General features: G+C 38.8%; 1 protein-coding gene across 3 annotated transcripts in view; it reads left to right on the top strand.

Annotated features, from left to right (window-relative positions):
* Pls3 (plastin 3) overlaps positions 1-12,024 on the top strand; it is a 98,657-nt gene that overhangs the window by 58,517 nt on the left and 28,116 nt on the right. For all 3 annotated transcript variants that reach the window (XM_041642201.1, XM_041642198.1, XM_041642199.1), the window contains exon 3: positions 8,666-8,829. In XM_041642201.1, coding sequence (XP_041498135.1) covers positions 8,666-8,829 — 164 coding nt within the window. The remainder of the gene's footprint in view (positions 1-8,665; positions 8,830-12,024) is intronic.

Here is a 12,024-nt window from a genome sequence, read left to right as displayed (position 1 = left end):
AGAAGAGACAAGTCTTCCGAATGCTAAGCCTCTTCTGCATCGTGCCAATGTATAGAAGCAGTGAATGAGCCAGAAATGGCATCCAGAATGTTGGCAGCTTTAATGGGAAAATAAAAAGCTACCTTCGTGTCTGGTGTTTTTGATTTTAGTTTCCAGTTAAAACTGCTTTTGATCTGGGTCTGTTTCTCACATGCACACATTATTAAAATCTTATGTTTATATCAAAACTCAGGATGGGAAAAGTTGACCATCAAACATGGTCTTGAGCTTTTGGTGAATGCTGTTTCTGACAAGATGGATGCCGGCTATTTAGCATGTACTCCCTCATTTTCTGGCACTTCAGATCACTGTCACTGCTTAAGGACATGTTACTGTTTTTGTTTCTGCTTTTTCTTTTTAAACTGGAGACTGAAAATAAAATCAGCATAAAATGCTTTGAAAATAATTACACACTATGTTGTGTCTTCCAAGGACTTTACCAGCTGGGAGGTTTTGTAAAATTAATTACTAGCTGCTGCCATTTTCAGGCTAGCTCTGCTTTTCTTCCCCTCCCTTTTGATCTAAGGATAGCTCTGCCTTCTTAATGACACTAAAATTATTCTCTTCCAATGTAGAACTTCCATGTCCTAGTGAAGGATCAATGTGATTTGCTAATACTAACACTAAAATGCCACAGTGTAAATAAGATTAGCATCAACTGAGGTAGCCAAGTAGAATTTATGAAAGAAAGATGATATGCATTCTAATCTCGGAAGAAGTAAAGGATAAATTTCCTCAGGAATTCCAAAGCTTTACAAGAATTTGAAAGCCATTGGTTCAAGTGAAATCCATAGGTCCTTTATGATTCTTTTCTTCTCTCATTTGGTTCCAGGCTAGTGTCTGTGACAGAGTAGCATAAATTGACTTGTAATGCTGTTTTGGGAAAGTGTCTTGCTATGTTTCCCAGGTTGGTCTTGAACTCCTGACTTAAGTGACACCTCTGTGTGACCAGTCAGGTGAGTAGCCAGGACTACAGGCAGCCACAAGGTTCCCTATCTCAGTGATACTTCTTAACAAAGGCAAAGCTGAATTCTGTGTTAAAAAAGATACCCTGATAGTAGTCTCTGCTCTCTGCACTTAGGTCCTGTTTGATGATTGTGGTCACTTAGCAAACCAAATTAGAGATCTGACTTTGCCTGGTGGGGACAGGATTAGAACAAAGGGAGAGAGATTAAATGTTACTTAAGAGATATTTCTGTCTAGGTTTGGTTTCCCGATGAACTGGCATTCCATCTTTTTTGGTACTATTTCTGTATTTTTGGTTATTGCTGCTTAGTTTTGTTTTTAAAACACTCATCTAGGGTTAGAGCATTTTTTTCTGGTTAGTGTCGGAGAATTAGTTTCTTTAGACAGAATTCTTCCTGTTGCTCACTATATGCAAGGAACTGTGGTATACGAAATGCTTACAAAGATAAGGAGATAATGCTAAAAAAAAAAAAAAAACTTTGTCAAGAAGTGTGAAACCTAATAAGGATTGCCGTATAATGGCAAATTTTTGTTCCTCCAATCCCCCCTTTTAAGTTTTCCTCTCCTTTGCTAAAATTGTCTGTTATTCCTACCCGACTCACCGTGTGTGGTTATTTTGTGGTTATATTTGAAGGTGGCTACTACCCGGCGTCTTTTAATCACATCGCTGACCTGTGTTCTAATTAATGCTCAAGAGATGTTATTGCAGAAGGAGTTTACACAGACAGTAGTTCGCTGTGCTGTACAGATGTTATTACAGATGGAATTTATGCAAACAGTGGTTCTTTGTGCTATTCAAATCTCTATTTCCACCTAATAAAAGAAAAGCCAGACAGATTTTCAGGATAGCTTCATGATGGTATGAATCCGTAATGTTTTTTCGACATTTATCTTTAAGTCTGTCAGTCTTCTGCTTTTATGATATCAAAAGAATACTTCTGGAGTACCAAGTCAAAACTAGTATCAAGAATGAAAGTTTATCAGTCACAGTCCAGCTGGCCTTGGTGAGCTCCCAATAGATCAGCTCCACTGTCTCAGTGGGTGGGTGCTCCCCTCGTGGTCCCGACTTCTTTGCTCATGTTCTCGCTCCTTCTGCTCCTCATCGGGACCTTGGGAGCTCAGTCCAGTGCTCCAGTGTGGGTCTCTGTCTCTGTCTCCATCCATCACCAGATGAAGGTTCTATGATGATATGCAAGATATTCGTCATTATTTCTCTAGGATAGGGTCATTTCAGGTTCCCTATCCTCAGCTGCCCAAGGAACTAACTGGGGACCTCGGCTTGGGTATCTGGGAGCCACTCTAGGTTCAAGTCTCTTGCCAACCCTAAGGTGGCTCCCTTAACTAAGAACCGTGCTTCCGTGCTCCCCCATCCAACCTTCCTTCATCCCAATCCTCCCCCTTTCCCAAGCTCCCCCCCATTCTCCCCCTCTCCCCCCTCTCTCCCCATCTCCCCTTACCCCCATCCCACCCCACCCCCAAGATCTCAATTTTCTCCCCGGCAATTTTGTCTACTTCCCATAGCCAAGAGGACAACTATATGCTTTTCCTTTGGTTCACCTTCTTACTTAGCTTCTTTGGGATCACCAAGTGTAGGCTCACCAAGGCCAGCTGGACTGTGACTGAAAAAGCATGGGATAAAACTGGACTCTCTGAGCATGGCCAACAATGAGGGCTGATGAGAACCCAAGGACAATGGCACGGGGTTTTGAACCTACGTAATGTGCTGGCTTTGTGGGAGCCTAGCCAGTTTGGATGTTCACCTTCCTAGAAATGGACGGAGGGGGGAGGACCTAGGACTTACCACAGGGCAGGGAAATCTGACTGCTCTTTGGGCTGGAGAGGGAGGGGGAGAGGAGTGGGGGGAGGGGGAGAAGGGTGGGAGGAGGGGGAGGGAAATGGGAGGCTGGGAGGAGGAGGAAATTTGTTTTTTTTTTCTCTTTTCCCAATAAAAAAAAGTTAAAAAAAAAAAAGAATGAAAGTTTAAGGGTTTGGGGACTTAGCTCAGTGGTGGAGGGCTTGCCTAGCTAGCCCAAGGCACTGGGTTCAGTCCTCACCTTGGGGGGAGGGAAACAGAAAACAAGAATAAAAGTTAAATTGTGTTCTGATTAATGCTCTTTTGCAAGTCAGAGAAACGAAAAATACATTTCAAAATATTTTCCTTTCAAACACTGAAGTGGTCAGAGTTTTCTTAGTTAAAGGGAGCAAGTTCTTTCTTTCTCCAAAAGTATTGGAAAAATGAGTTGGGGTGATTCCCAAGAATCACACACCCATGTACTTCGTGTCCTCTGGCCTTTCCCTAAGAACCTCCCTCCTTTCCTTAATGCCTGTACTTAAATCTTCTGAAAATCTCTAGCCAGCAAGATGGCTCAGCAGGTAAAAGCATTTGCCACCAAGCCTAATAAATAAATAACCTGAGTTCAACTCACGTAACACTCATTGAGGAAGGATAGAGCTGATTCCTACAAGAAGTTGTCCTCTGACCTCCAGGCATGTATGAGGGTGCACATGAGTACACACACACACACACACACACACACACACACACACGTGCGCGCGCACTAAAAATGTAATTTAAAAATTAAAAAATTGTGGAGAATGATTGAGGAAGTCACCTGACATTGACCTTTCACTTCCACATGCATATGTACCAGTCCATATATATGTACACATACAGAAAATAAAAGACAGTGACAAAGACTATGTTGTTAAAAGTATGTTAAAATCTCTTTAAGAAATTCCAAGGCTGGGTGGTGGTGGTGCACGCCTTTAATCGCAGCACTTGGGAGGCAGAGGCAGGAGGATCTCTGTGAGTTTGAGGCCAGCCTGATGTACAGTGCAAGTTCCAGGAAAGCCCAGGTTACACAGAGAAACCTTGTCTGGAAAAAAAAAAAAACAAGATAGATAGATAGATAGATAGATAGATAGATAGATAGATAGATAGATAGAATGAAATTCTAACTTTATGTAATATGTGTGAGAAGAATAAAAAATAATAAATTTAAAAAATAGATATTTCAATTTTAACCAAGCAGTGATGGCATACGCCTTTAATCCTGGCACTGGAAAAGGATCTCTGTGAGTTTGAGGCCAGACTTGTCTACAGGACAGTGAGGGCTTTTTCACAGAGAAACCCTGTCTCAAAAAAAAAAAAAAAAAAAAAAAAAAGAAAGGAAAAGAAAAGCGAAGAAAAAAAGAAATTCCAACTTTGCCTCACAATATATAAATAAGTGAATGAGTAGATGGCTTGGTATGGTGACATACTACTATAACCCCTATAATTCCTGCACTCCGGAGGCCGAAGGCTCATGAATTCAAGATTATCTTGGACTGTGTTCACAGACCTCATCTCTAAACACACACACACATGAACCAGAAATATAGCTTAGTGACAAAGCACTTGCCCGGTATGTGCAAGGTGCTGGGTTCCATTTCCAGCAATGAAAGGGTGGTCCTTGGACTTCCCACAGGGCAGGGAACCCTGATTGCTCTTTGGGCTGACAAGGGAGGGGGAGTTGATTGGGGGAGGGGGAGGGAAATGGGAGGTGGTGGCGGGGAAGAGACAGAAATCTTAAATAAATAAATAAATAAATAAATAAATAAATAAATAAATAAATAAAAAGAAAATAGAAAACAATTCAAGAAAAGGACCAATATTTGAACGTAAAGTTTTAAATGAAAGAGTTAAGAAAAAGTGAGGTACTTGTGAGAAAGTAAGACACACCCAAGAACATGGGTGTGAATTTCTCAAGGAAGAGTTGCCAAGGTAAGAATATTGTATTTAGGTCATGAGAAGTAGTAAGTAGTATATAGTTAACACCTATGTTTGTATTTAATAAGCATTATTTTTCTACTTCTGGCTTCAAAAATGTATTCTCAGTCAGCATGATGAATTCCCTTGTGTTTCGATCTGGAGTATGACTTATACAAATGCAATCTGAAAGACTGAATAAAACACAGGCAAACACTAAAACCTGGAGAGATGATACTCAAATTAGTAGTCAAGTTCCGGTTAGATCCTATATTATATAATTATTATATTAAATTATTGCCCTTCAACTATGCAATGTACTTTTCACTATGTCTAATATAGTCCATAGTACTGAGCCCCATATTAACTTTATCAAGGAATATATGCTCAGGAGCAGACACATCTAAATCCAGTATATTCTTATACCACATTTACACAAATTCTTCCACAGTCCCATTCAAACTGCTTTGTTCTCTTTAGAAACTGTACATGTTCCTGGTTTCATTTCTGTATATAAGTAGTTCATATGTACAAGCAAAGAGTTAGTTCAGTGCTTGACACTTTTAAATTCAACACAAAGAATGTGAAAATTGGCCATAAAGAAATTATTTTACCAAGTACCAGTATTATTTGCAGGGAGGAGAGAACCACCCAAAAGGAGAAGGGGAATTAATTAGAACAAAGTATAATGAATATTGTGCATGCAAATGCCATAAAGAAACCTACTAGTTTTTATGTTGAATTTTTAAAAATTATAAAGATTTTAGCAAGAGAAAACAAAAACAAAATTGTTTTACCTTGAAAGAAATATAAATGATTGATCAAATGTTGAGTGCTTTAAAAATACAGATATTTTTGCTGGTAGACTTCTTTTTGAGGTATGAATTTATACAGCCAAGGCTGGTCTCAAACTCCCTGTGTAGCCTAGGATGACCTTGTGCTGAAATTACAAGCATGCATCACCAGGTTTATATAATGGCAAGGACTGGACCCAGGACTTCATGCATGGTAGGCAAATACACTACAAATTAATCTACATCCCCAGCCCTCCAATAGATTTTTAAATGTTTCTTGGACCATTGTGAAGGCCTGTGGTATCAACTCCTTTGGAGGGCTGCATGCAGAAAGTGGATCATAAGCTCAAAGACTACTTGGGCTATGGTGTAAATTCAAAGCTGGCCTGGGTAACTGAGATTCTGTCTCGGAACAGACAGACGAAAAGGTGGCGTTGGGTATGTCAATAACTCAGTGAAGCAAGTGCTTATGTAGCAAGCAATAAGTCCCAAAATTCACTCCTCATTACCATATACACAAACTAATGTTAATACAGTTAAATAAGGGCCAGTGAGGTGGCTCGTCAGGTATAGACACTTGTCGCCAAGCCAATGACCTGAATTTAATCCCCAGAACCCACCTGATGGTAAGAGAGATGCCACTCCCTCAAGTTATTCTGACCTCTCTGCCATGGTATGCATGACCACATATACACATAAACACAGAGAAAATAGTCTTTCAAGTGTAGAAATAAGAAAAGACATTTGTAATCAATATTTAAGAGCATTTGCTACTAGAGCTTGGGATCCAGTTGTAAATTGTACTTGGCATACATGAAGTTTTGGGTCAATTTTTACCAATGCAAAAATCAATAGGAATGCAAAGATATACTGTATTACAACTAAACAGAATTTCAAGAGGTTTTGGACTAAGTGTACTACTTTTGAGAGTGGCGAAGCACTTGCCTAGCATGTAGCCCTGGTTTAGCACCTAGTTACCAACCAAAAAGACAAAAATACTCATCAGCCGTCAAATGATTGGTGAAGTAGTCATAGATAAGATAGGTAATGTTTTTTTGCAAGGTATGGTAGCATATACCTCCCATTACTTGGGGAATCAGAGGAAGGAGAAACACTGTAGTACAAGGCTAGCCAAAACTAACTATAACCCTGACTCAAACACGAACCTCCAAACTAAAGTGCAGACATAAAATAGTTAATATTTTAGTTAATATGTTCTGCAATCTAGAAGAATGTGTATAACCCACCGAATGACCCTCCCTGTTTCTTCTTTGTTCACTTTGCTGGAGGCATGCTAGATCTCCCCTGTTCCCAGAGCACACCACATGCACATCTGCATTACACACTGTGGTGGCTCTTTCCCCTACTTGAACTCTTTTAACTCCAGATGTCTGTTTTTGCCTCATACAAGTCTGTATTCAAATAGAACCTCAGCACAAAGGCCTTCCGTAACCATTCTGTCTAAACAGCAGCTCCCACAATGTCATTATAACCCAGAGTCACTCAACTTCAGTGCTGTTTACGTTTTGAGCTGCAGAATTCTGTGTTGCCTAGTGGAGCAAGGGTGTCCTATGTGCTGTGGGAGATTTCATGGTATCCTTAGACTTTACTCACTGGGTGCCAGGTGCTGCTTCTCCCCATTCAGATATGGCAATCAGGAATGCCTTCAACCTGAGCTGGATGTTGGGGTACATGACTGTAATTCCAGCTCGTACAAGACTGAGGCAGAAAGATAGATCACTACTGCAAATTTTAGTCTAGCCAGGACACCATTGTAAGACACTGTCTCACAAGCTATGCAGAATTGGCCATATATTTCTGAATTTCTCCGCTGCAGGCAGGAGAATGAATACCTGCTAGTCTAATCCTCTTGACTGCTTCTAATTTTCTTTATCTAAGTTATATCTGCATTGTTATATTATGCTGTGTCTTACAGTCACACTTGTTGCTCTGTGTATGCAGTCTGGTTAGAATGTGAGATCCAAAAGTGCAAGACATTCTGTGGCATCTTTGGTTCCAAGAACAATACTTGGCATGGCCTTTGTTATCCTTGTTGTTGTTTTTGAGACAGGGCTGTAGCCCTGGCTATCCTAGAACCCATTATGTAGACCAAGCTGGCCCTGAACTCACAGAAATCTGTCTGCCTTGCCTCCAGAGTACTGGGATTAAAAGTGTGCACCACTTCATTGTGCCTTGGCAGAATTTTTAAGTAAATTCCCTGGTCATGAAACATTTCCATAAATAGTGGCGTGGCATGGTCATTTTGGGCTATTTGTAGATTGTTTCTTTAGATTTCAATTTACCTATTTTCTATTTCTGGTGAAAGTGAAAAGTTATTTACATATATCATACATACATGCATACATATGTTATCTTTTTCAAAAAGCCATCTTGTAATCATCCGTTGGTGGTTTTGCATTCATTTTTTCATGGTTTTGAATAAGCATGATTCGTTTATCAGTGTTTTGCATATCCTATTAAAACTGCAATAGCCGCAAAATAAAAATGGCATTTATAGAGACATTTTAAACATCTGCTTTACTCAGTACTGAATTTATTCTGTGAACTCTCTATTGTCTTAGATTAACACTTGTTTACATGAACTAAAAAGACTTGACCCTGAAAGCAGTTGCTTCATATCAGATGTGCTTTGAGACAGAATCAGTGCTATGTCATAAAACCTCTTTTGCAAAAAAAAAAAAATGAGAATAAAACTCCTGTACAGTAGAAATTATGCTATGCCATGACAAAGCTATGTTGGTATATAAATTATTGTTTTTAAGACTCCTCTTGGTTCTGTGATTTAATAAGAGTTTATTAACCAGAAAGTATATTTTCTTATAATCAGGAATGCTATTTTTAGGTAAAGCTGTGTACACATTAATTTAAATGCAAGATTCATGATTAAAACAAAGCATTGCTCTTTAGTTAAAATAGACGTTTCCCTTCCAAACATCCTTATATTCCAGATGATGAAAAAAGATTGCAATTAGGCAAGCTTGTGAAGTGATAATATTCTTTTCGATATAATAATCTCAAAAATTTATTTCTAATCTTTTTTTGTTCTATCTTTTTTTTTTGTTTCTTTGGCTCTTTTTTTTTCTTTCTTTCTACAAAGATCTCAACAGCAATGGATACATTTGTGACTATGAACTTCATGAACTTTTCAAGGAAGCTAATATGCCATTGCCGGGATATAAAGTGAGAGAAATTATTCAAAAACTCATGCTGGATGGTGACAGAAACAAAGATGGGAAGATAAGTTTTAATGAATTTGTTTATGTAAGTATGGGAAAAATTTGTGATTATTAGAAGTCATTGTTGCTCCATTGTCCAGTGGGTATTTTAAAATGTAAATACTATTATATTGAATAGTTAAATACATCATGTTAATACTCTGGTACTGAGTAACATTTTTGTCATTCTGCTTACTCAATTTAATTCTTACAGCCACCCGAATACTTAACAAAACATCATGGAAGGTACATTGACAGAAACAAAGCTATAGCACAATGCTCACAGTGGACACAAAATCTCCTTCAGGAATGTCATTAGAGGGCTAAATGACATTTTTGAAGCATTCTTTCTCTCCCCTGTAGAGAGCAGAGTGCTTCACAAGATTAATGACATCATATGACTCAGTCTTAGAAGTTTCCTAAGCTGAACTTTCTGATTAAAAGGTGTTTCCTAAGTCCTGTACTAGTAGTATTTAACTGTTCCATTTTCTGCAGGGTGAGCACCGTGATAATTAACAGCTAGAAGCATATTCCTTCAGTCTCTTGGAAGAGGCACTTACAATTTTTGTTTTCTTGTCTAGTGTCATCAGATATTCAAGGTTCTTGGCTGATTGCATAACAGTTCTCCCCTGTAAGCATTTAGCTCAGCCTGTGTGACAGGCACGCGGTTCTTTATCAAGATCTAACTATTTTAGCTGCCAGCAATTACAGTCTAGATTTTATTGACTTACAGATTTTCAGTCTAGATTTGTTAAAAAAATTATTGTAAATGTCTTTAAAGAGCTGTTGCTTCTTCTCTCAGATAAGAACACCCTTAAGGGGATGGAGAAATGGCTCAACAGTTAAGAGTATTGACTGCTTTTCCAGAGGACCTAAGTTCAACTCCCAGCACAGGCATGGCAGCTCAGACTGTTTGTAATTCTAGTTCCATGGGATCCGACACCCTCTTCTGTCTTCCTCAGGCACTGCTCATGAGTGGTCCACAGACATACATGTATTAAAAACATGAAAAATTAATTTAAAACAGAATGCCTTAAGAGCAGAGGTAGGTAGACCTCTGTGAGTTCAAGGCCAGCTTGGTCTACATAGCAAATTCCAGGCCACCCATGGTTGCAAAGTGAGACCCTGTCTCAAAAAAGGAACATAGACATTTATGTTTTTCTTTGGGTTAGGTTTTGTTTTGTTTTTGAGACAGTCTAACTATAAAATCATAGTCATCCTGCCTTAGCCTCCAGAGAGCTGAGGAAGAAAGTCATATACTACAGTAACTGTCCTACCCTAAAATTTTATTTATTCATTTACTTGGTTTATTTTATTTTATTTTATTTGTTTTTCAAATCAAAGTTTCTCTTTGTAACAGTGCTGACTGTCGAAATTGCTTTGTAGACCGGACTGGCCTTGAACTCGCAGCTATCTGTCTGCCTCCCCGATTGCTGGAACTAAAGGTGTGCACCAACATTGCCCAGCTGATTTACTTGGTTTTTAAGACTACCTTTGGCTATGTTAACATCTAATTTGTGATCCTTCCTGCCTCAGCATCTCCAGTGCTGAGGTTACAGTAGCATACCATACTACCTGAGTATTTGTTATTACTGTAAGTCTCAGTTTGACTAGATGTTATTAGGCATTCTTTTCAATTTACTGCAAACTAGTGATTTGTACTTAATATTTGGCACCAAGATTCTACACACCTACCCTCCTTTTCTATACTTTATCTTGGCAGCAAGACAGCTGCTGTTAGAACATATGCTATCATGAGTTACCATGACTCACTATGACAAGTGAATTTCAAATATGTTCCCTCTGATTAGAACTAACTCAAAGAACACACCATATGGTCAGAAACAAATAGACTATGTAATCAATCATCAGAGGTGGGGGAGGGAAGGTTGCTGTTGTTTGAAAACTATAGCCTCATGTCATCATTATTAAAATTTCTTGCCATTTTCTTTTGAGAAACTGATTTCCTCCCGTCATTTCTGTCTCCAGTTTTGGCCAAAGTCTTTTGCATTGAATTCTATGTTCAATAGTAAGTTACAAATGATTTGTGATTTGAGCACTTGCATGTCTCTGTATGTAACTTGCATGGGTCACTGAGAATTTAAAGCAGGCCAGAGCAGTAGGGAAGTGTGGTCAGTTGCTTTTGATACAACTTACACTGAGAATCTTTGTATCTGCTAGAAAGAAGCAGCCTAAGTTGTTAGGATTTGTGGTCTAACTGGGATTGTTGAGGACAAAATTATCAACATGTCTACAAAAAAAAATAATAATGTTGGGAAAACGTTCAGTTTTGTATATTTTGAACCATTGCACTTTCCACACATTTTTAGTGTCTTTTAACCAATAAAGTGAAGTTGTCTTAGTATGTTCTTTAAGATAATTTGGGCAACAGTAGGAATTTTCTAGAACGAAATATTAACGAGAACATTTTAGGTCAAAGTAATATTTTAGAAGTACAAGGATTTATACTCACTTTTGTTTGAAACAGGATCTCTCTCTCTCTCTCTGTAGCCCTGACTGTCCTGGAACAGACTAAGTTGTCCTGGCTAATAAAAACTCAGAGGTCTGCTTGCTTTGACCTCGAGGGCTAGACTTAAAAGTATGACCAATCTGCCCTGCTTCAACTTAAAACAAGCGTGTATGGGTCGTGAAAAAGAAAGTAAGCTGACAAGAGAACGAGTAGCCCTTTCTAGTTAGTCCCTGCTAATCAAGAGACTTGAGCTGTGCCCTAGCTAAATGGCTCATCAACACTGGCTGTTCTTCTAGAGGTCTTAGATTGGATTGCCAGCACCCGCATGGCAGCTCACAAACATCTCTGACTCCAGTTCCAGGGGATCTGATGCTGTCTTTTGGTCTCCAAGGACATCAAGCACATATGTGGTACACGGACATACATGCAGGCAAAATACTCATACACATGAAACAGTAGTGTTTTGAAACTTGAACTATGATGGTAAAGTAACCCACATAACCTTTCAGAATGCTGCTGCCATGACTGCTTAAAAAGAAGGGGACACTGAAATGACTGTCTACTTTCCTGGGCTTTGTCCCCAATTTGATACCTTGCAAGTTGTCACAGAATTTGGACTATGGCTTAACTCACCAAGAGATGGAGACTGTAATTCTTGTCATTTATTAGCATATTGGAAGAGAAAGACATGTATTCTCATATGCTAGGTTTGGAAGTTTTATGTGGATGCAAATTTAAAGGAGTATTCACTGTAAACTAAGTACAAGCAAA

The sequence above is a fragment of the Microtus oregoni genome, unplaced genomic scaffold, assembly GCF_018167655.1.
Source record: "Microtus oregoni isolate MIOR12 unplaced genomic scaffold, Mior012 000073F_001, whole genome shotgun sequence".
Classification (NCBI taxonomy): domain Eukaryota; kingdom Metazoa; phylum Chordata; class Mammalia; order Rodentia; family Cricetidae; genus Microtus; species Microtus oregoni.
The sequence above is the reverse complement of the archived record's forward strand: the minus strand, read 5'-3'. Positions and strand labels throughout refer to the sequence as shown.